The sequence below is a fragment of the Saccopteryx bilineata genome, chromosome 1 (assembly GCF_036850765.1).
Source record: "Saccopteryx bilineata isolate mSacBil1 chromosome 1, mSacBil1_pri_phased_curated, whole genome shotgun sequence".
Classification (NCBI taxonomy): Eukaryota; Metazoa; Chordata; class Mammalia; order Chiroptera; family Emballonuridae; genus Saccopteryx; species Saccopteryx bilineata.
In genome coordinates this window covers 312,563,838-312,586,861 of record NC_089490.1, presented here as the reverse complement: position 1 = coordinate 312,586,861, position 23,024 = coordinate 312,563,838, and the positions used below count along the sequence as shown (strand labels likewise).

The 23,024-nt window shown below is 40.2% G+C and overlaps 1 protein-coding gene across 1 annotated transcript in view; it reads right to left on the bottom strand.

The window, feature by feature from the left end:
* Positions 1-23,024, bottom strand: part of CWF19L2 (CWF19 like cell cycle control factor 2) — a 120,992-nt gene that overhangs the window by 84,049 nt on the left and 13,919 nt on the right. Inside the window, exons 6-8 of the mRNA XM_066247570.1 lie at positions 20,327-20,420; positions 4,806-4,921; positions 3,756-4,408 (exon numbers count right to left, since the gene is read on the bottom strand). Of these exons, the coding sequence (XP_066103667.1) occupies positions 3,756-4,408; positions 4,806-4,921; positions 20,327-20,420 (863 nt within the window). The remainder of the gene's footprint in view (positions 1-3,755; positions 4,409-4,805; positions 4,922-20,326; positions 20,421-23,024) is intronic.

Genomic DNA, 23,024 nt, shown 5'->3' with positions numbered 1-23,024 from the left:
TAGGACAGTAATAGGTGTCAAATAAAGACATGAAATGAAAGTTGTTGGGCACACAATGACTAAAGAATACATTGTTGCATCTTGCTGATACCAGAGCAACACAATGCTCTGCAAACAGCAAAGAGCAGACCCTGGCTTTCCCTGAGCCTTACAAGGACAAGTAGATGCTCTTGCTCTGGGAGAGACATCACCATGACATCTGCAATTACATATCTACAAAAAAAAAAACAACAAACAAACAAACAAAAAACGAATGAACAAGATTTTTCTCATTTTCTAGGATTACTGCTGTACTTCAGAAGTCCTCTTTATAATTTCTAAAAAGGAAATTCTATTTTCACATTAAAATGTATTCTCTTTAACACACACAAAGATACACATACACACACCCTGTCTAAAAACATTTGAGGAATAAATAATTAAAAAGCTCTAGCCCAATGATATTTCTTAAACCTTGAGTATGTTATATTGCAATTACCGCATTTTCACTCCATAAGACACAATTTTTTTTCTCCAAAAGTGAAGGGGAAAATGCCCATGTGTCTTATAGAACGAAAAATACGGTATTTTATTAAATATTTAACACACCATTTGGTTCAGAATATTTTTTTTCTTATTTTCCTCCTTAAAACCCTAGGTGTGTCTTATGGAGTGAAAAATACGGTATTCTTTGCTGACACAGCTCTCCTTCCTTTAATTATTCTTTTCCAACCATTTGTTCTCAAATTTTCTCTCCTAACGATTTCACGACTATACTCAAAAATCTTTCAGAACCTGCCAATCTTCTCTTGTCCTTCTGGGCTACCAAAGCAAACTGCCTGAATGACATGCAGCCTGATCAGGTGGTGGTGCAGTGGATAGAGCGTCAACCTGAGACACTGAGGACCCAAGTTCAAAACTCAAAGTTGCTGGCTTAAGCATGAGCTCATCTGGCTTGAGAGCAGGCTCACCAGCTTGAGCTTGAGGTTGCTGGCTTGAGCAAGGGGTCACTGCCTTGGCTGCAGCCCCCTGGTCAAGGCACATATGAAAAAGCAATCAATGAACAACTAAAGTGCAGTTCTGAAACAAAAACTGATGCTCTCTCCCTTCCTGTCTATCCCTCTCTGTCCCTCTCTCTTGCTTAAAAAAAAAAATTAATGCAGCTAATAAAGCATACTATCTTTTTTTTTTTTTTTTTACAGAGACAGAGAGAGAGTCAGAGAGAGGGATAGATAGGGACAGACAGGCAGGAAGGGAGAGAGATGAGAAGCATCAATCATCAGTTTTTCATTGCAACACCTTAGTTGTTCATTGATTGCTTTCTCATATGTGCCTTGACCATGAGCCTTCAGCAAACCGAGTAACCCCTGCTTGAGCCAGCGACCTTGGGTCCAAGCTGGAGAGCTTTGCTCAAACCAGATGACCTGGGGGCTCAAACGCTCTATCCACTGTGCCACCGCCTGGTCAGGCAGCATACTGTCTTTAAAACAAAAATATACAGGTTTTAGTGCATGCCTATATTGCAATATATCTATCAGAAGCTTACAATTTAAATGGCATCCAAATATGAAGCAATTAGAGAACCAGACAGAATACTAAGAGTATATAACTGCTGAAGATACTCTGCTTAGCTGCTGTCACAGAAGTCAAGACCTACAGCTCACTCACCCAAATGCTAACCCAACCCTAATGATACCAGGAAATATAGCCTCATCTTTCTAGCTACTGGGGATTGGAAACAGTCCACCCTCCTCAGTATCTGGAGCAAAGCCTAGACAGTTATATAGGTATACAAACAGTCTTAGACATTCTCTAATCCCTGCCATGTTATAAAGTCAATACAACTAGATTTCTTCTTTGGTTTCCTGGGATCAAAGCCCTGACTTGAACCAGAGCCCATCTGACCAGGCCTCCTGGCAGGCCAGATTTTGCCAGCTTCCTCCCACTGAAAGTGACACACTGTTCTTTATAATTCACAGCTTCAGATGGAGTCATTAACAAAAGCAATTACCAGACTCATGACTGAACCACAATGCTAAATTACACCTACTACTACCACTGAATTCTATTATTTCCTAAAACCTCTAGCAAGTGTCCCGTTCATTTGGTCATATTTTTAAACATATTTTAATGCTTATTCAAGTATAATTTAGTCATTTTCCCTTGGATTTTTTTTGTGTTCTATGTATGGTTACCTCTTACAGACCTATCCCTATGGCTAAACCAAGTTTTCCTAGGTCTGATTTCATTCTACCTGTGTTTCCTATTCTACTAACCCAGCTCTACATAGAAGTGTTGTAAGTACAAGAATAATAAATCCACTAAGTACTACCTATTTCCCTAATCATTACAGATACCACCACCTCCCTACCTATATTTTGCTTTGAAAACTCTAACATTAGCTTTACAATCTGTCAACTATCGAAAGTGGAATCCATACTTCCCTGTATGGACCTCACATTCCTTTTTCACATCTTATGTGGGCTATGGCAACAAACTTTCCTTCAGTCTCCAAGACCTCTAGGAGGCATGCCATACATCTTTATTATATGTGGCTTAAGTGTCTGTTTGTCGCCGATAGCTTATTGGTTGCTTGCGTAACTGTACTAGCCAATGGGGTGAAGTTGCCACGGCTGAACGCAAATTGAACGGGTCAGGGGGAAGGTGAACATTTGTTTGCATTGGCAATCATCTGCTTTTGAAACAATTTAAGGCTGAATGCAAATTGAGCGTGTCAGGGAGAAGGTGAACATTTGTTTGCATTGGCAATCATCTGTTTTACATAAAAACTACGTCTTAACATAATTTCTTTTAAGAATGCCTCCTAGAAAATACAGCACTGAAGAGGAGAGAAGAGGAGCTAAAGCTGCACAAAAACGGCTTTCTTGACAAAAAGAAACCACTGAGCAGAGAAAGACAAGGCTTGCTTCAGTCGCAGAGCAAATGCGTCTTTCTCGGCAAAATGAGACTGATGAGCATAGAGAAACAAGGCTTGCCTCAGATGCAAGACAAAAAAGCCTGTCTCGACAAAATGAGTCCCTTGAACAAAGGCAGGAGAGAAATGCAAAAAAACGACAGAGTAATGCTGACCAAAACGCAAAAAGGATTAAAACATATTTAAATCACCTTTATTTATTGAGCTAGCGGTGGCTCTTAAGAAATGTACCGCCAGTGGTTTCCTTCATTGCACTCTACTTTAAACAATTAAGCAAGAAGAAGGGGGAAACCCCGTGGGGCACTAAGCAAAGGGGCATCCTCACCGCCTGCCCTGGGTAATTCAGTTTGAATTAGCAGACACCTTTGCACAAATCATTTTAATTACAATTTATAATATCTAGAACAGCGGTCATTTCGTATGACCGCCGGGCTTTCTAGTACAACTATAATCATTCTTAACAACGAGTCATTTCCTTTAAAAGTAATATAATTTGGAAACTAACAAAATATACCAACATATTTCCTGTACTACATCTATTTAAAAGAATGATTAACTCAGTTTTTTTAGGTTGTAAAAAAGCAACAAATTTTGAGCAAATATAACTATTGAATTCTTCCAGCATTTTTTGTTAAATAAAATTGTGAAATAAAATACAATCCATAAAGTGAAACTACTGAACTGTTAAATGTGCATATCTTACCTCTTGTACCAAATATAAGAAACAGGAGATCACAACTCACATCTAATAAATAACTGATATTCTAAACACAATTCAGTTCTTTGAATCCTCTGGACCTTAATATTCATTTATCAGTTTAAAAAACAAACGACAAAATACCCAGCAAGTGAAGCCTGTGTGTTCTGTGGACGTTCTCTTTGCAGGAGGTCATCCCTCAAGCTTTCAAGCTGTGATTTTCCTCTCAGGTCTTCTGAAACGTGTCGACAGTCAGCACTGCGACTGGCTTCTGACAGCTCCCGGGCTGAATGTTTCCTCTCTCTTCCTCTCTCATCAGATCCACTCCCTGAGGATAAACTTTCTTTGCTGTTCTCTGTGGGTTTTTGAAAACCACGATGCACAGGACCCTGAGCAACGAGGGCTAAAGATGAACTAGATGGTTCAAAATTTCTACCCTTGTGATGGAATGGCAGTTCATCATCATCAGAGGGTCTTAAAAATTTAGGTCTCAAATTTCCAAAAGAAAACTCTGGATTTTGCTTTGGATTGGAGTCTCTTCCACAGGTTTCTAAAGATCCAGATATATTATCTTTTTTATCACCACTAAACTTATCTTTATTATTTGTAACATCTGTTGAACTATTTCTATCCCTTAAACTTTCATTATATTTTATCAAGTCTGGTTTCCTACTTTCTTGAGTTCTTTGTGCTTTTTCTGGATATGTTGGCTTCCTCCAACGTTCACGTCTACAGTCTTCTTTTGTGGAGGCAGCTTTTTCAGCTTCTTCTAATTTCGACTGAAATATTTCCATTGACTAAAAAGGAGAAAAATTAAACAAGATACGTAAAATGTTAAAAGGTTCAATGATTTGTATCCCATATGCAATGTGCCATGGTTATCTCCAGAGATGCACTATAAAGACTTTCCTGTGTTATTTATATTTTCCTCACAATGAGAAGATGTTATTTTTACATTAAATACACACTTAAATTTTAGGTACTTAAATTTTACATTCATTATATCACTAAAAATGTTACATAAGTTTACATAGTAATGAAAGCAGAAAATGGCTTCTACAGTACATAGACTGAAAATTTAATACCAAATTAATTCAAAAGAGTTTCATGGTACAAAACACTGACTAACTTAAACAACTTAATTTCCCACATAACTCTAAAAATAACATATATTTTCTTCATATGAATACTCACCCCATATCTTTCAGCTACAATGTCTTCAAAATTTCTGTTTTGTTTTTCAGCTTGTTCCTTCATTCTTTGATAAGACTTCCTTAGCCAGCTTAAGCCACCATCTTCTATTACTGAAACTAAATTTCAATATTAAATGTCAGTTATGTGTTTCATGTGGTATGAAATTTATTGCGGTACAATATTTATTGCTTATAAAGTGACTTCTAAAGTATAAAATTAAATATTTTTCTCGAACATAAGTGCATTTATAATTTAATATGTATTTGAGTGCCAATATATGCAAAGTACAGAGTTTTGTGACTATGAGGAAGGAAAAGTAAAAGTATCCTCAAAAAACTGTAATCTAAAAGAATGAGGATAAAATGGGATAAGTATAACAATAAAGATAATATTAGCTAAATATTATAAAGAGATATAAAGAATTATAGACAACTTAGAAAAAGGAAGGATTATTTCTAAATGGAACACAAGGGAAATTTTCACAAACCAGCTTTAAAACAACAACAAAGGGTTGGATTTCTGCAAACAAAGGTAAGAGCAGGCAGGACATTCCCAGAAATCAACAAGGAATGCAGGTACACACACAGAAGGGAAAAACTACCTCCAAAACAGCAGGGGAAAAAAAAAAGGAAATTATAGATGATAATATTTAAATGTATATTAAATCAAAATATCCTGCATTAGTCATGACTACCATGAAAATCTGAATGACTTCAAAAAACTTTAGCTGTTTATATTTCCTTCTATACACACATCACATTTTTTATATGCATCCAGAAGAAATCTAATCAAGTATTTAAGTCAAAACTCTGTCCCTGATTTTCCTTGTCTAAATACAGGACTACTTTATATCGCTCTAATTCTATAACCAATAAAAATGCACACACACAGACCCCACAAGACATGTACAAGAATCTTTATTAAAAATATGCAGTAATCCCAGCCTAGAAAAGAACTCAAATGTTTATCATTAGTCAAATGGATATATATTATAAATTACAATATATTTCTAAGGTAGACTATTACACAGCAATGAGAATGAGTGACTACAACTATACAAACATGGATGAATCTGAAAACGTAGACAAAAGGCACAAGAAACAAGAGGGCACTGTGTACAATTCCAGGAAAAACTGATTTTTGGTGCAGCACACCACAATAGTGGTGACTCTTCTGGTTAGAGCACAGGGACTAGGACCACAGAAACGGCCTTTGGGATGCTAATAATGTTCTGTTTCTCAAACTGCGCACTAGTAACACAGATGTTTTCACACTGTGTGATCTGTCTGTATACTTAGGAGTTGTGCACTCTTCTGTAAGTGTTAAACATCAATAGAAAAGTTACTTAAAGAAAAAACCCATCATTCAACCCTCAAATTCTAGTCCCTCATGCTATTCTGAGTTTATCTTTACCATGTAATCTGTTCTAAGATTTCTAAGATAATGGGTCTCTCTTACAGGTCTAAAATACCTAGATCTCTGGTTAACTCAATGATTCACTTTATTTTGCTCTTGCTCTTTTTTTCCCTTATGTATATAGTCTATGAGCTCAAAATTAACAATGCAACTACTCAAGGAAGTTAAGCCTAAATCAGCAATTTACACAGGGATAAGAGAAATCTCTTGTAATTAATACCAATGTTGATGTTCTAGCTATGTAATTAAATTGTTTATTCCAAAGATTTCTGAAACTGATAAAATACCGATGGGCACTGTAAAAATTTCCTGAATAATTACCAATATATTAACAGTTCAGAGAAAAAGAAATATCAGAGAAAAAGTAAGATTGCGTTTATTACTTTGTGTTGACAATTGTTATGAAAATCTAACAGGAATAAAAATTTTCAGTCAATTCAGTCATGAGTCAAATCCACTATGAGCCAAATATGCATTATATCATCCCCAGTCGACGAGATAATTTTAATAGTGATTAATCTGATGATTAGAGAAGGCAAAAATATATTTTTAACAGAAATCACCAAATTTAATATTTAAAAAGCAAATAAAAAATAACTAATATACAGCACCATATATCATGAAATTCAATCCAACAAATATTCAGTGAAATTTACTATGGATATGAAAACCTATTGCACACAGTGGGTAGCAAAAACATGAATAAGAGATTGACCGTGGTGCAGTGGATAGAGCATTGTCTGGGACACGGAGGACCCAGGTTCAAAACACCAAGGTCACCAGCTTGAGCATGGGGCCGCTAGCTTGAGCGTGGGATCATAGACATGACCCCATGGTCACTGGCTCAAGCCCAAAGGTTCCTGGCTTAAAGCCCAAGGTCGCTGGCTTGAGCAAGGGGTCACTTGCTCTCCTGTAGCCCCCTGGTCAAGGCACAGGTGAGAAAGCAATCAATGAACAACTAAGATGCTGCAACAAAGAATTGATGCTTCTCATCTCTCTCCCTTTCTGTCTGTTCCTACCTGTCCTTCTCACTGACACTTAGTCAAAAAAAAAAAAATGAGTAAGATGTGGCCCCTGTCCTCTATGCTGAGATTAATCATCAAATAATTGTCAGAATTCACTGGTATGCAGCACTTATCATATACCTGTACCTAAAATTATTTTTTATAAGTCAAAAACTAAGAGACTAAAAACATGTATGCTTCCATCATAATTAAAAGTTATATTGTTAGAGACCAAATAAACTAAGTTAATCTGGGCTGCATTCGCCATTTTTCTGAGAAGACAGGATAATATAAACATAGCAATAAACTAAAAATCAGGAAACCTAGATTTTTAGTCTTGCTGCTGCTACTAACAAGTTTAAAGGTCTTATTGACATCTTCAATATAAGCCAGCTGACTTAAACCACCCTTGAAATTTCTTCCAGCTCAATGATTCTAAAAAAGAATACAAAAAATAGAGGAAATATCCATAGAAAGAACAAAAATATATCAGAAGAGTTTTGTAAGCAAGTTTCTGTAAGTTAGTTTTCTAACTACATAGTAAAAAACATAGTTTTTAAATGAAGACTCCAGAGTAACTACCCCGGACTAGAAATCAGAAAACCTGAGTCCTAGCAATACTCACCAAACTACCAGTAAGTCACCTGGCCACTCTGAGCCTTAGTTCCCTGAGCTACAAAATTAAGACAGTAGCATCTACTCTGCTTTCTTCATGTGGTAGCTATGAAAATAAGTTGATAGGCAAATGTGCCATGTAAACTTTAAAGCGTAGAAGTATTCCCATTACTAAAGTATGATTAAAAATAATTTTGTATTGATGCTGAAAAGTTTACTTTCCACTTAATTTTGTCTTAAAGAAAAATCTAGATTAACAAGTTATTAAAAATATGGTGCTTCAGTCATTACTAAAAACCTACTGTTAAAATATTCCCAAGAGTAACATCAGAGAAATGGTGGTGTGAGAGATCTCCCCTGGAAATTTCAACAAATTGAACTATAATGCAGAGAAGGAACCCAGCTAGGCTGCAGGTGCACCTGAATAATCCACACACCCAATGGACTAAAGGTTTGACCGGGTAAAAAGAGGGGTGAAAGATAGGACTCGCTCCCAGAGTGAGGGGGGAAGGGCTCGAAGGGCTAAGTTAGTTTGAAAAGTAACAAATCACAGCTCTGCAGTCCCTTTATCAGCTCTTTGAAGTAACTTGCAACATAAGCAAGGAAAACGGGATAGGTGAATAGTCAAGGACAAATGGTCTAAACCTCCTCTCACACCTTCCCTTCCCAGAGACACAAAAGTCACATAGGTCTGCAGACAAAGAAGTCAAAGAAATCAGGCCCCTTTCACGAGACAGCTAAAGCTGTAAAGGTATATAAGACTCAGAAAAGCTAACTTTAGGAAGCTCATGTTGTGATGCCTAGTAGTCCATGCTGCTCCACCAGCTAATAAATCCTCTTCCTCCAGAACTTTGAGCATCTTTGCTCTCTAGGAGTCATTTCTTTTGTTCCTGCAACAAAGTTTCTAGTGCACTGGATGGGAAGCTAGGGTGAATGATGCCCGCAATTAGCAAACTTCAAGCACCTCTGTTGGGGAGCCCCTGGGTCACTCTGCAAATGCCCGTTTAGCAAGAGCCATGACTTCCCCATGTGGATGTCTCCACAGGACAGAGGGGGAGTCGTCTCTATTGGTCCTAGCAAGGATCAGGAAACAGAGGAACGGGAAAATGGGTGGCTGAAGTACAGTAAGGCATACTAGGCAAGGGTAGCTAGCTGAGGTCCTACCCCATTGGACAGAACAGAGAACTGATCACCTTCTGGAGTAGTGACTCATCACTCTCCACAGGACAGGTCAGGAGCAGTGACTGTCACCCTCCACAGATGGTAGGAGGAGAAGACTGTGAAGTGTGGAGTGAATGAGATGGACAACAGGAGAGGGTTCCGACTTTCTCCCATAGGGCCAAAGTGAGTGTTGAGTCCCAAACCGCAGTTCCATAGGGCGCCTTGTATAGCTAAGAGGTAGAATTGCGTGCTGATACTTGGTATCAGCCAGTCATAAACCAAGAGGGTCCGATATCTCCACAAGGGGAGTGGCTGGTGACAAACAAAGCCAGTGGCATCCCCTCCAAATTCCCCTTACCATTTCCCCAATCCTTCCATATGGCGTGATCATTATCTGTCATGAGAGGTATGGGGGGGGGGGGGTCACAGGGAAAAAGCACTCTCCTGGCCATGATGATGAACAACTTTAAAAAAGGGTTCTGGCCCTGGCCGGTTGGCTCAGCATCAGCCTGGCGTGCAGGAGTCCCAGGTTCGATTCCCGGCCAGGGCACACAGGAGAAGCGCCCATCTGCTTCTCCACCCCTCCACCCCTCCTTCCTCTCTGTCTCTCTCTTCCCCTCCCGCAGCTGAGGCTCCATTGGAGCAAAGATGGCCCGGGCGCTGGGGATGGCTCCTTGGCCTCTGCCCCAGGCGCTAGAGTGGCTCTGGTCGTGACAGAGCGACGCCCTGGATGGGCAGAGCATCGCCCCCTGGTGGGCAGAACATCGCCCCCTGGTGGGCGTGCCGGGTGGAACCCGGTCAGGCGCATGCAGGAGTCTGACTGCCTCCCCATTTCCAGCTTCAGAAAATTTAAAAAAAACGGGTTCTCAGGGGATTAGTCACCATGTCCCCAAGAAAATTGAGAACCTTGTGTGAACTGGAACAACCCACATTTGGGATTGGATGGCCAGCAGAGGGAAGCTTGGATAGGTCCACTGTGCAGAAAGTGTGGTAGGTGGTCACTGGAGATCCAGGCCACTTTGACCAGTTTCCCTACACAAGCGCTTGGCTCATGCTAGTTTTGAACCCTCACCCCTGGCTTGGAGACCAGGCATCCTCTGTTCTAGTAGCAAAAGAGGGGAAGTGTTCCACCCTACCCAAGAAGCAGCTGTTGCTGCCAGTACCAGAAATCTCGGTCTCTAGTAAACCTGAAGCAACAGAAACCTTGCCCCCCCCCGCCCTAAAACTGGCAAGCCTTTACCCTTCTACACTCAGCCCCTCGTTCAATTCAGAGATTGCCACAGACCCAGGCCCATCAAGCCCTGGCATAAGCTTGCCTGAGCAAGAGACTCCTCCCATCGCTCTGCCAGAGCCAGTCCCCAGCTCTCCTCCCCTGGCTGGGAGGTTACACTCAAAGGCAGTGTCTGGTATGCAAATGCCTCTGAGAAGTGAGAAACACAGTAATGGACAAAGATGGGCACTTGGTGGAACAGCGGTACTAGTGTACAAACCTTTTACTACCACCGATCTCAAATGGAAGCACTATACTCCCTCTTATACAGAAAAGCCTCAGGCACCTCAGGCGTAGCTGGATTTCATGCAATCCATATTCCAAACTCCCAATCCAACACATGTGAACTGCCATCAAGTACTCCTCACTCTGTTCAATACAGAGGAAAGGTAAGGAGTAATGCAGGCAGAGACTAAGCGGCTAGAGGAGAAAGCCCCCGAGGAACATCAGAACCCCACCGCGTATGCGCAGGCCCAGGTGCCAGGAGAAGATCCAAGTGCGACCCAAAGAACGAGGAGGGCCTGAGGCGGCTCAGGAGATACAGGGAGGCCCTCCTTCAAGGCTTACAGAAGGAAAGCCAAGCCATTAACAATAACAAAGTAGCTGAACCTTTGCAAAGGAAAGATGAGAGTTCAGGCGATTTTTATGAGAGGTTATGTGAGGCCTACAGGATTTTTACTTCTTTTGATCCAGAGTCCAGAGAACCAGAGGATAGTTATTTGCATTTTGTCAGCCAGAGTGCAGGAGACATAAGAAAAGAAGCTCCAAAAGCTAGAAGGCTTTGCAGGAATGAATACTGCCCAGTTTCTAGAAGTAGCCAGTAAGGTTTATGTTAACAGAGAGGCTAAAATCAGAAAAGAAGAGGATCGTCGAATGAAAAAGGCGGTCAATCTCATAGCTGCTGCCCTCAGCCAGAGGGGCAAAGGGAATCCGCCCCCCATTCCAAAAGGGGAAAAAGGCAGGCGAAGAAAAGGCAGTCAGGCAGGCCCCCCGCTGCAACGTGACCAGTGTGCTATCTGTCAGAAAACTGGTCATTAGAACAAGCATCCCAACTTGGACAAGGGGGAGGCAATCTCGCCGGCCGCCCCCAAGGAGGAAAGCACACTGTTCAACGTAGTGGGAGAGTCCCTGTTCGACGTAGTGGGAGAGTCCCTGTTCGACTGAGGTTGACTAAACTCAGGAGCCCCCAAAGAGTCCATGGTCCGCATGACAGTAAGGGGCCAACAGATAGACTTCCTAATTGATACGGGGGCTGAGTATTTGGTGGTGACTCAGCCAGTGGCGCCACTATCTCCCAATAGAGTGGACATCGTAGGGCACAGGAGCACAGGCTGAGCAGGCGTTCTGCCAGCCCCACAAGTGCTCCCTAGAAGGTCGTAAAGAAATTCATCAGTTCCGGTATATGCCTGACTGCCCGCTTCCCTTACTGGGACTCGACCTGCTAGGCAAATTAGGGCTACTATATCTTTTGCTGACAATAGCCAGCCAGACTTGCAAGTGGCAGAGCCCAGGCTTGTCTTAACCCTAACTGTTCCCAGAGAGGAGTGGAGGATTTTTGCTACTGAATCTGGGAAAATGCCCAGTCAAAAGGTGATGCAGAAATGGACTAGAGTCTGGGCTGAGGACAATCCTCCTGGGCTGGCAATAAACCAAGTGCTGGTACAGAGTTAAAACCTGGGGCCCTGCCTGTTAGCCAGAGACAGTACCCGATTCCCTAAGAGGCCTTAGAAGGAATCCAGGTACATTTGCAGAGGCTTAAGGAGCACGGCATTATCATCCCATGCCAGTCGCCTTGGAACACTCCCTTGCTTCCTGTCAGGAAATCAGAAATCAACAACTACCGAATGGTACAAGACCTGAGAGCAGAAAACCAGCAGCAGTAACTGCATCTGACAATGCCAAACCCCTACACCCTCCTAAGTTTCCTCCCTGCCCAAGCCTCCTGGTTCACTTGCTTGAATTTAAAAGATGTCTTCTTCAGTATAAGACTAGCTCCAGAGATCTGTGAACTGTTTGCCTTCCTGTGGCAAGACTCATCTATAGGAGCAAAGGTGCAGCACACCTGGACCCGGCTTCTACAAGGGCTCAAGAACTCCCCCACCATCTTTGCTCACAACCTCCAGTGGTTTCCAGCACAGGACACTGGATGCGTCCTCCTTCCGTATGTAGATGACTTGCTGCTAGGCCATGAGACTCTCCAAGGATGCACCTGAGGAACAGATGAGCTCCAATGTTATCTAGAAAAAATGGATATAGGTCTCCAAGAAAAAGGCCCAGATCTGTCAGAGGCAAGTAAAGTACCTGGGATTCATTCTCCAGCAGGGAGAGAAGAGGCTGGGGCACAGCAGAAGTAAGTTATTCAAAACATCCTGGTCCCAATCACTAGGAGACAGGTCAGAGAGTTCCTGGCTGCAGTAGGATTCTGCCGTTTGTGGATCCCCAACTTTGCAGTGCTGGCAAAACCCCTCTACGAGGTCACAAAGGGGGTTGAAAAGGAACCCATGGAGCAGGGGGTTCCTTTTTTCACACTGTGCTTTTTCACACTTTCAAAAAGGAATTATAGGCTGCCCCAGCACTAGGCCTTCCCTATCTAGCAAAACCCTTTGTACTGTAGGTCTCTGAAAGAAGCAATAAGTGGTAGGTGTGTTGACCCAGGATCTAGGGTCATGGCCTTGCCCAGTTGCCTACCTTTCCAAAAGATTAGATGGGGTTGCTAAAGACTGGCCCTATGTTTAAGAGCAATGGCAGCCACAGCTGTTAGTACAAGAAGCAGACAAATTAACTTTGGGACAAGAACTAAAGGTGCAGGTGCCACATGCCGTAGTAACTCTGATAAATGCCAATGCCCGCCTCACTAAATACTAGATCTTACTAGGTGAAAACCCAAGACTGGTAATAGAGGTGTGTACCACTTTAAATTCAGCCACGCTACTCCCGGTGCAAGGAGGAGAGCCACAGCACAATTGCAAGGAGGTGCCTGATCTATGTAGTGTATTCAAGCCAGCCGGACTTGTTAACAAGATTAGCCCATAAGAGACCCAGACTAGAGCAATATGTAGACGGAAGCAGCTCCATCAACTCAAGGGGAGAGGGGCAGGCAGGGTTTCAGTAGTAACTCTGACAGACAGTGTAGAGGCACAGCCTCTAGCCCAAGGCACCTCCACCCAACAAGGAGAACTAATTGCCCTGACTCAAGCCTCAGAGCTCAGTGAAGGGAAAAGAACAAACATCTTTACTGACTCCCGTTTTGCCTTCTTACTCTCCAAGTACATGAGGCAATATACAAGGAAAGAGGGCTCCTGGCTGCAGAAGCAAAAGATTCTTAAATATCCAGGAGAAATCCTCCAGCTGATGGAAGCAGTTTGGAAGCCAAAACAAGTAGCAGTAATTCACTGCTGAGGGCATCAGAAGGAGAAAACAATAGAAGCCCATGGAAATGCTAGAGCAGAAGCTGAAACAGAGGGCCTCTACTCTGCCCTATCACAAGGCCACAATAACCCCTTCTCATCCCATGGGCCTCGAACCTTGCATCCAAATATTCAGAAAGGGAGAGAAGGTGGATAAAAAAAGAAGGGGCAAAAGAACTAAAGGACATCTGGATGCAATTGCCAGATGGTAAAATAGTAGTCATCCACCTTTTAGGACCAGCAGTAGTCCTGGCTCTGCACACAGCCACTCATTTAGGACAAGAAAAGAGAGAAAAGCTGCTAGGGAAACATTTCTACATCCCTCTCCTAGCAACTCTGGCCAAGAAAGTCAGCCTGCATTGCCCAGCCTGCCATCAGAACAACACAAAACAAGGGCCTTCAGTGCTCCTGGGTATCCAGTCTTATGGGGCAGCCCCCTTGGAAGATGTGACCAATGAAACAGGGAGGGCCCTGACCTCCTTGTGCACCAACAAACCCAAATGCGAAATGCCATCTACCAAAACAGGTTGGCATTAGACTTTCTGTTGGCTGCAAAAGTGGGAGTGTGCGGGAAGTTTAATTTTACTAATTGTTGCCTACAAATAGATAAGCAGGGGCAGGTAGTTGAGGATATCAGAAAAAAGATAACAAAATTAGCACATGTACCAGTGCAAGAATGGTATAGATAGAACCCTGACAGCCCTTTTAGGGGATGGTTCTCAGCTTTATAGGGGGTTCAAAACCCGGATAGTAGTCGTCTTACTACTCCTAGGGATTTGCTTAATAAGCCCATGTTTGTTGCCGCTATTAGTAAGCAGGCTAAAGAACATGATAGAAACCACAAAGTACAACTACGAGCTGCGGCACACATGTATTTTACTCACCACTACCAAGCTCTCCTTCAGAGTCTGGATGAAGAAAGTGAGACTCCAGTATGAAAGGCTTCTGGAGTCTCGAGGGGGGGAATGAAGGAGAAAGGGCTTGAAGTGCTGACTGACTGAGTCTGAAAAAAGTAACAAACCACAGCTGTGAAGCCCCTCTATCAGCTTCCTGAAATAACTTGCAACACAAGCAAGGAAAATGGAATTTGTGAATAGTCAAGGACAAAAGTTTCTAACACCCTCTCTTACCCCCTCCCCTCCCGGAGAGGGTCATGTCAGGACAAAGAAGTCAAAGTCACATAGGTCTGCAGTCAAAGAAGTCAAATCAGGCCCATTTCATGTGAAAGCTAAAGCTATAAAGGTATATAAGACTCAGAAAAGCTAACTTCAGAGAGCTCATGTTGTGATGCCTAGAAGGCCACACTGCTCTGCAGGCTAATAAATCCTCTTCCTCCAGAACATTGTCTGAGGGTCTTTTGTTTCTGCAACAGGAGGACTCTGGAGCCAGAGGATTGAGTTTTTCTCTTTCCTCACAGATCTGAGGGAGGGAGGCAAGTTTAGCATGGGTTTTGTTTCAGAGCCGGGAGAAGTGGAGAGACTGAGCAGCAAAGGGTAAGGAGCTGAATTAAGACAGGCATGCAATCCAGAGCTGGAACACAGCCAGTTCCCAAGGTCTGCCCCCATAACTGGGCTCCACTTGTGATCACGGCACACTGGGTGCATGCACAGCCTGCAGGACTCCTTGGATCTGTGCACAATAAGGCCGTGGACATAAGACCACGCAGCGCTGAGGCACGAGTGACCTGCGATTTGTGCCCGCAGTGCCATCGGCTCACATCGCACAGCCCCTGCCCTGCCCACAGGCTGCATTTTCAATGGTATAGGAGGGAGCACCAGGGTGTGGCCCCACAGCTTCCCAGGTCCTGCATTGCTCCCCTTGCTGTGTGAAGAGTGGCAGTGGCAGATGCCCCACAGCTGACTCTCCTGGCTGCTTTCTCCTGTGAGAGGTGGAGGTACCCCACTTTCAATAGCCTGGACTGTTGGGAGGTGGAGAAAAGCCCCCAGAGGCCTGAGCCTGCCATTGCTAGAGCCATAAAACTGGAAAGCCCTAACAACAAGCCCCACCCACCAACACAACTGTGGCCCTGCCTACATCATTACAACAATGTCTCAGCAGAGTTCCACCAAAGAATCTCACAGACGCAAAACTTGTGGTACAGTGCCACCTTCTGGAAAAAAGAAAAAGTAGCCTCTCAAAACTGAAAAAAATAAATTTTTGCTTTTTCTCATTTTTTCCTCTTTCCTTTTCCTTCTTTCTCTTTTTCCCATTTGAACTTCATTATCCTTAGCTATTACAGTCTTTTTTTATTTTTCGTGAGGGTTTTATTTCTGATACGTTCTCTTTTACTACCTTTATTCTCTCTTCCCTTTTCTTCTTCCTTTTTTTCTTTTTCCCTTCATATGAACTTTATTTTTCTTCAAATTATTATATTTTTTACTCATACTTTTTTATGGTGTTTTGTTTTTTATTTCAGTTTTTCCTCTTTCTCTTTTTTCATTTTTACTCAATTCCTGCTCCTTGTTATCAGTAGTTCTTGTTCTATTCATCGTTATTTATAAATTTTCATTTTTTCACTGTATTTTTTCAATTATCATTTTTATTATTTTTTTACTCATCTCTTGTTAGTGTGATTAACAATACCACTCTCAAATGCCATCAAGGAAAAAAGAAATCAATTATCATGGATACACAAGACAGAGATGTAGCTCAGATAGCTGATGAAAAATCTCCATTACATGGAAACTTTGGAGCTAACTAACAGAGAATTCAAAATTGAAGTACTAAAAATATTCAATAAGATACAAGAAAACACTGAAAGGCAATTTAGTAAGCTCAAAAAACAAATTAATGAACAAAAAGAGTACTTCATCAAAGAAATTGAAACTATAAAAATGAACCAAACAGAAATAAAGAATTTAATACACAAACTGAAAAATGAGATAGCAAGCTAGCTAACAGAACAGGCCATACAGAGGAGAGAATCAGTGACACTGAAGACAAGCAACTAGAGATACCACAGAAAGAAAGAGACAGTCACGAATTTTAAAAAATAAGAAAGCCATACAAGAATTGTCTGACTCCATCAGAAAGAGCAATATAAGAATAAGAATAATGGAAATAGCAGAAGAAGAAGAGAGGGGGAAAAGGAATGGAGAACATATTCAAATAAATAATCAAGAACTTCCAAAGCCTGTAGAAAGAGTTAGAGTAGAGCATCTGCCTGGCGTGTGGATGTCCTGGGTTCAATTCCTGGGGTCAGGGCACACAGGAGAAGCGACCATCTGCTTCTCCACCATTCCCCCTCTCCTTTCTTTCTCTCTCTTCTCCTCCAGCAGTCAAGTCTCCACTGGGGCAAGTTGGCCCAGGCACTGAAGATGTCACCATGGCCTAACCTCAGGCACTAAAATGGCTCCAGTTACAACACAGCAACAGCCCCAGATGGGCAGAGCATCGCCCCCTAGTGGGCTTGCTGGGTTGATCCCAGTCAGGTGCATGTGGGAGTCTGTCTCTCTGTCTCCCCGCTCCTCACTTAAGAAAAATACAAAAACAAAAACAAAATTTTTTTTTAAAAAGAGCCTCAAATCCAAGAGCAAACAACACCAAGTTACCTCAACCCAAACAGACTTACTCCAAGGCACATTGTAATGAAATTATCACAAATCAATGACAAAGAATCCTCAAGGCAGTCAAGAAAAAGAAGAATATAACATATAAAAGAGGGCCCATTAGCTTATCATTAGATTTCTCAGCAGAAACTCTACAAGCTAGAAGAGAATGGACTCCAACATTTAAAGTACTGAAAGAGAGGAATTACCAGGCAAAATACTATATCCATCAAAGCTATCCTTCAAATACAAAGGAGAAATAAAAACATTTATAGACATAGAGAAGCTGAGAGAATTTATCACCAGAAAACCCCCATTTCAGCAAATACTAAAGAAGGTTATCCAACCAGATACAAAGAATAAAACAAAACTACAAGTAAAAGCTCCAACAAGACCACAATAAAAACAAGGATAATCTGTGACAATAACATAAAAGGGGAGAAGACAAAGATGAGCAGTAGCAAAAGAGGGTGGAGTGCAGAAGCAATCACAATGTAATGGACTTTTGTAAATATGAAAATTTTTCTTTTAATAACCTAATGGTAATGACCCCTGAATAAGTCACTACTGAAACATATAGTTTAAAAAAAGAAAATACAACCTGACTGAGCAGTGGCACAGTGGATAGAGCGTCAGACTGAGATACGGAGGACCCAGGTTCGAGAACCCGAGGTCGCCCCCTTGAGCGCGGGCTCATCTGGTTTGAGCAAAGTTCACCAGCTTGAGCCCTAGGTCACTGGCTCAAGCAAGGGGTTACTCGGTCTGCTGAAGGCCCGTGGTCGAGGCACATATGAGAAAGCAATCAATGAACAACTAAGGTGTCACAATGGAAAACTGATGATTGATGCTTCTCATCTCTCTCCGTTCCTGTCTGTCCCTTTCTATTCCTCTCTCCGACTCTCTCTGTCACTGTAAAAAAAAAAAAAAAAAAAAAGAGAGAAAATACAGAGGAAGTATGGAATATCATGCAACAAAAACAACTGACAGAAAAACAAAGGAGGGAACCAAACAAGACACAGAGCTATCAGAAAGAAACATAAAATTGCTATAAGAAATCCTCAAGTGTCAATAATCACACTAAATGTAAATGAATTGAACTCACCAATAAAGAGACACAGAGTAGCAGATTGGATCAAAAAGTAAAACCCAACTGTATGCTGCTTTCAAGAAACACATGTAAGCTACAAGGACAAAAATACAGTCATCTCTCGCCATACTGCGGTTACTTTTCATGGTCTCACTGTATCGGGGATTTTTAAATTGTATATATCTAATTTTGTATTGCGAGTTTTTCGCTATATCACAGAATTTTGCGGTATATACGTATCTTTATATATTTATTATTTTAATTATTTTGCGGTAAAACAAGCATTTTCTAGTCTAAAAATATAAAAAATTTTAAATATATTAATTAAAACATATTAAAAGTATTAAATTGAAATAAAGCCTTAAAATATATATAAATAATAAAAATAAATATAAGGTCACTACTTGGCAAATTTTCACCTATCGCGGGGGGGGGGGGGGGGGGGTGGTCCTGAAACCTAAACCCCTTGATAGACGAGGCACCACTGTAGATTCAAAGTGAAAGGTTGAAAAACGATTCTCCAAGAAAATAATATCCAAAGAAAAGCAGGTGTAGCCATACCCATATCTGACAGTGCTGAATACAAGACAAAAAAGGTAACCAGAGACAAAGATGGTCATTTCATAATGATAAAGGGGACATTGTATCCATTGTATCCAGAAGACATAACACTTCTTAATATAAATGCACCAAACCAGGGAGCACCAAAGTATATAAGACATGTATCTACTAACTGATCTAAAACTAGAAACAGACAAAAACACAATCATACCTGGAGATCTCAATACACTGCTGACGGTTCAAGACCATTCATCCAAACAGATAATCAATAAAGAAATATCGGCTTTAAATGAAACACTAGAATAAATGGACATAATAGAAATCTATAGGACATTTCATCCTAGAACATCAGAGTATACATTTTTCTCCAGTGTACATGGAACATTCTACCCATGTTGAAAGGCAAAGAAAATGTTAGAATTACTAACAAATTTGGTAAACTACTAAAGAAAAATTACTTTTTTACAAAATAAACCTGTAAGGTAGCTCCAGAGACATTTCTACATAAAATACAAAAAAATTTTTCACTGGCCAAAATAAAAATAAACTATGTATACAAAGCAAGAAAATATTCTGATATATTAGTAATGAAAAAAATAACATCATGATTTACAACAGTATTATCTTATACTGGGTTAACTGTAGGTAAATGCACTTGCAGTAGAGTTGTCAAAGCAACACGTAATTGGCAAATAAGTATTCTTTTCAATGATGGTATCAAGTACAATTATGTGACACTTAAATATTTGTTTCTATCTGATGGAAAATAACAGCACTATCTTACGATCAATACAAATTTTATAAATGCTGGAAAAGTAGGAATTTCTGAATATATGAAATGATGTCTTTAATGTCTGTATTAATATATTATCATCATGAAATTCCACAGACTTAATACTCTTATGTTTTGTTATAGAATGTAACAAACCAAAGCATTATTTCCTCACAGAATTATACTTTGTATTAATCCATTCAAAACAAAAACTCAAATATAAAATCAATAGTAAGTAAAAAAATAAAATCAGTCTGCTCCAAAATATATCATCTTCCCAATTACTAATAATGTAAATAAGGCATCAAAAAGACTGCAAACAACATTTTATCATTGCTTAGCATATGTAAACTGAATGTTTAGTGATAATACCCAGATTCTCATAATATGAAACCATAAAAATTTCACATCACAGAATCAATACACTTAAGAGTTATTTTGCAAATATAGACACAAACAGATAATTACGGACTTGATCAAAATCACAGCATCAAGCAGAAATATTAAAATAACCAGTGATAAAATTTAGATTTACTGCATCTCAAAATCTGATTTGGATTATTAAGCATTTTTGAAATTCATAAAACATTTTCCAATCTACCAACAAATTCAGATCACTGCCTCAGGAATACCAAGTTATAAGAAATGTTTGTGTGGCTACAACACAAATATAGAGATACCTTTAGTAACTGATGACATATTATACTCTTCTGGTGGGAGACCTGTCCCGCCATCCTTCCAGTACGGATTCAATTCTCTTTCCAGCAGTCTGGACTAGAACAAAACATTCTCAGAGGTCAATATTCTAAAATAATTTCACCAGAAAATGTATTAATAAATAACGTATCTGAGAATCAGTTAACAGTTGTAACCTGGGACAAAGATTTAAAACATTCATAAGACACACTCTTCTGCAACTTTCAGGAAATAATGTCTAAAGTAATATTCATCCAACACTTCCATCAAATGCCTACTATGAATCAGAACTGTGCTAGATACAGAAGGTCTAACAGTCAATATGCCTGACTCCACCCCTGCTGGCTTCTAAGATAGGATTAGAGACAACAAACAAGTAATGGGCAAATGCTTTGCAATAAAAGTACAGAGTGCTAACACCACACAGAATTCAAACTCCTCTCACAATGAAGGATCAAAGACATCCTAGTAAGTAAGACGTGCAGTCTTAGATCTAAGAATAAGCAGAAATTAGCCAAATTTTCTTTTGTCGAGAGGAGGCACAGAGATGCTCCTGGTAAAAAGAACAACAGCATACTCATAAAACACTAGGGAAAAATGAAAATATAACACTTTCAGGGAACTTAATCTAATCCAGGATGACTAAAATATAGAAGCATAAGCAAACAGTGGTTAAGAGATTAGGGTGTACAATAATCGAGAACTAGGCCACATTAACCATTTTAAACTGCTGTTAAGGTTTTAGCTAGGGCACCAGTGAGCCATGAAAGAGACTGCCTAATATATATTACACAAAGAGCAAATGCGTTTCAGAGGACAGGAGAGTATGAAGAACAAGATTAGAGGCTGGAATCCAGTCCAAAGATGGCAGCCAAAACCAGGAAAGAGATGACGGTAGCCTAGTCACAATTTAAGTGCCTCCTGTGTTCCACACACTATTCTGGGCACTGGGGCTGAAATGAATAAGTCAGGCACAGTCCTTGCCATTAAAGAAACTATGATCTAGAGAAAGAGGAGAGGCAATTAGCAACATCAATATAGGTAAGGGCTACAAAGGTAAAGGGTTGCTGTGCAACCACATAGTAGAGGTTCCTAACTTGACTTTAAGAGGTCAGAAAATGCTAGAATTATTAACATTAATTAAAGCAATTAGATGGAGAATGGAAAGAGTTAAATGTTAGTTTCCAGTAACATGATCAACTATCAAAAAGAAAAATGGTGGATAAAATTATTTTTAATGGCTTTTAAAATGTATCCATGAACTGACAAAAAATAGTACAGAATCTTCAAAGGACAAAATTAAAGTTAAAGGTTAACTTAGAAGGATATGCAAAACCATAAGGATTTGATTTCTTTTGCAGCAAAGAGAGACTGTCACCTCTACTACAAAATCTCACAGTATCTACAATCAAAGAATCTCTTCCAGTGGTCTTGTCTAGAGTCTAGACACTCAGAGACACATCAGACACTTGACAGAATGAAAAGGTGGAATTACATTCCAAAGAGGACAACTGTTCTGTCTGAAAACACACAAATGAAAAAGGAAGACTATATAAAGAACTGCTACAAATCAGTAAGAAAAAGAAACTCAATAAAAATAAGCAAAAAACATACACAAGCAGTATAAGAAATCTGAATGACCAAAAAACATAAAAAGCTCTTTTGTAGTCATCAGACTGATGCATATTAAAAACAATAAAATATTACCACCCACCTATTAGTTTCCATGACAAAAATTTTAAAGTTTCACAATACAGATAGTATGATAAAAGAACATACATTCTTTGGCAGTATAAACTGTTATACTCTCTTTGCAAGTTATTTGTAAAAGATAACTGCATATATTATAACATAGCAATTTCATTTCTAGATATACACCATGGAGAAATTTGCACACATGTGCATGAGAAAAAAATACAGTGTGGGTAAAAGTAGGTTTACAGTTGTTCAAATTGAAAATACAATAATTAATGAATAAATAATAATATAAGAAAAAACTGTGTTTCACGTCCTCACAACTGTAAAACCCCACCCTGTATATAAGGACCTTCGTTCAGCAGTTTGTGAAAAACAACAAAACAATGTAAATGTCCACAGCAACCCAAAAGGAATGGGTATTTGCAGTAGGTCATAGACAATGAAAGACTATACAGTGATTAAAAGGAATAAAACAAATAAAATATATCAACATGAATCAATCTCTAAAACGCCCTCAGACCTGCCAGTCAAAATGGCTCGTTAAGGTGCCAATCATCACCACCTCCCTATTCAGGACAAACAGAAAAGATATACAAAATGTAAAACATACTTCAGTTCAAAGCAAGACAAACAATTCTGTGGCCCAGAAAAGAACAGAAATGGAAAGCAGTAAACAGAACTGAAGCCACAGGCTTTACTGGGCTCTAAGTGCAAGCTTTAGAAAGTGATAGTCCTTAGTTAAATCTATACAAGATAAACACAAAAAGCACTTCTGCTGAAACAGGAGAATGAAGTCAGTCTCCCCACACAAAGCCAAGGACTGGGCTGGGGTGATCTCCTGCTTATAAAAGAAGACTGAAAAGTTGGCATCCATCTCCTTAACACTACAGACTGGGTTTATACGTATATGCTATAGGTCTACAACTTATAGCACAATGTGGGTATTAGAAGCGCCAGAGGACACAGATACAACCTTGAGCATCG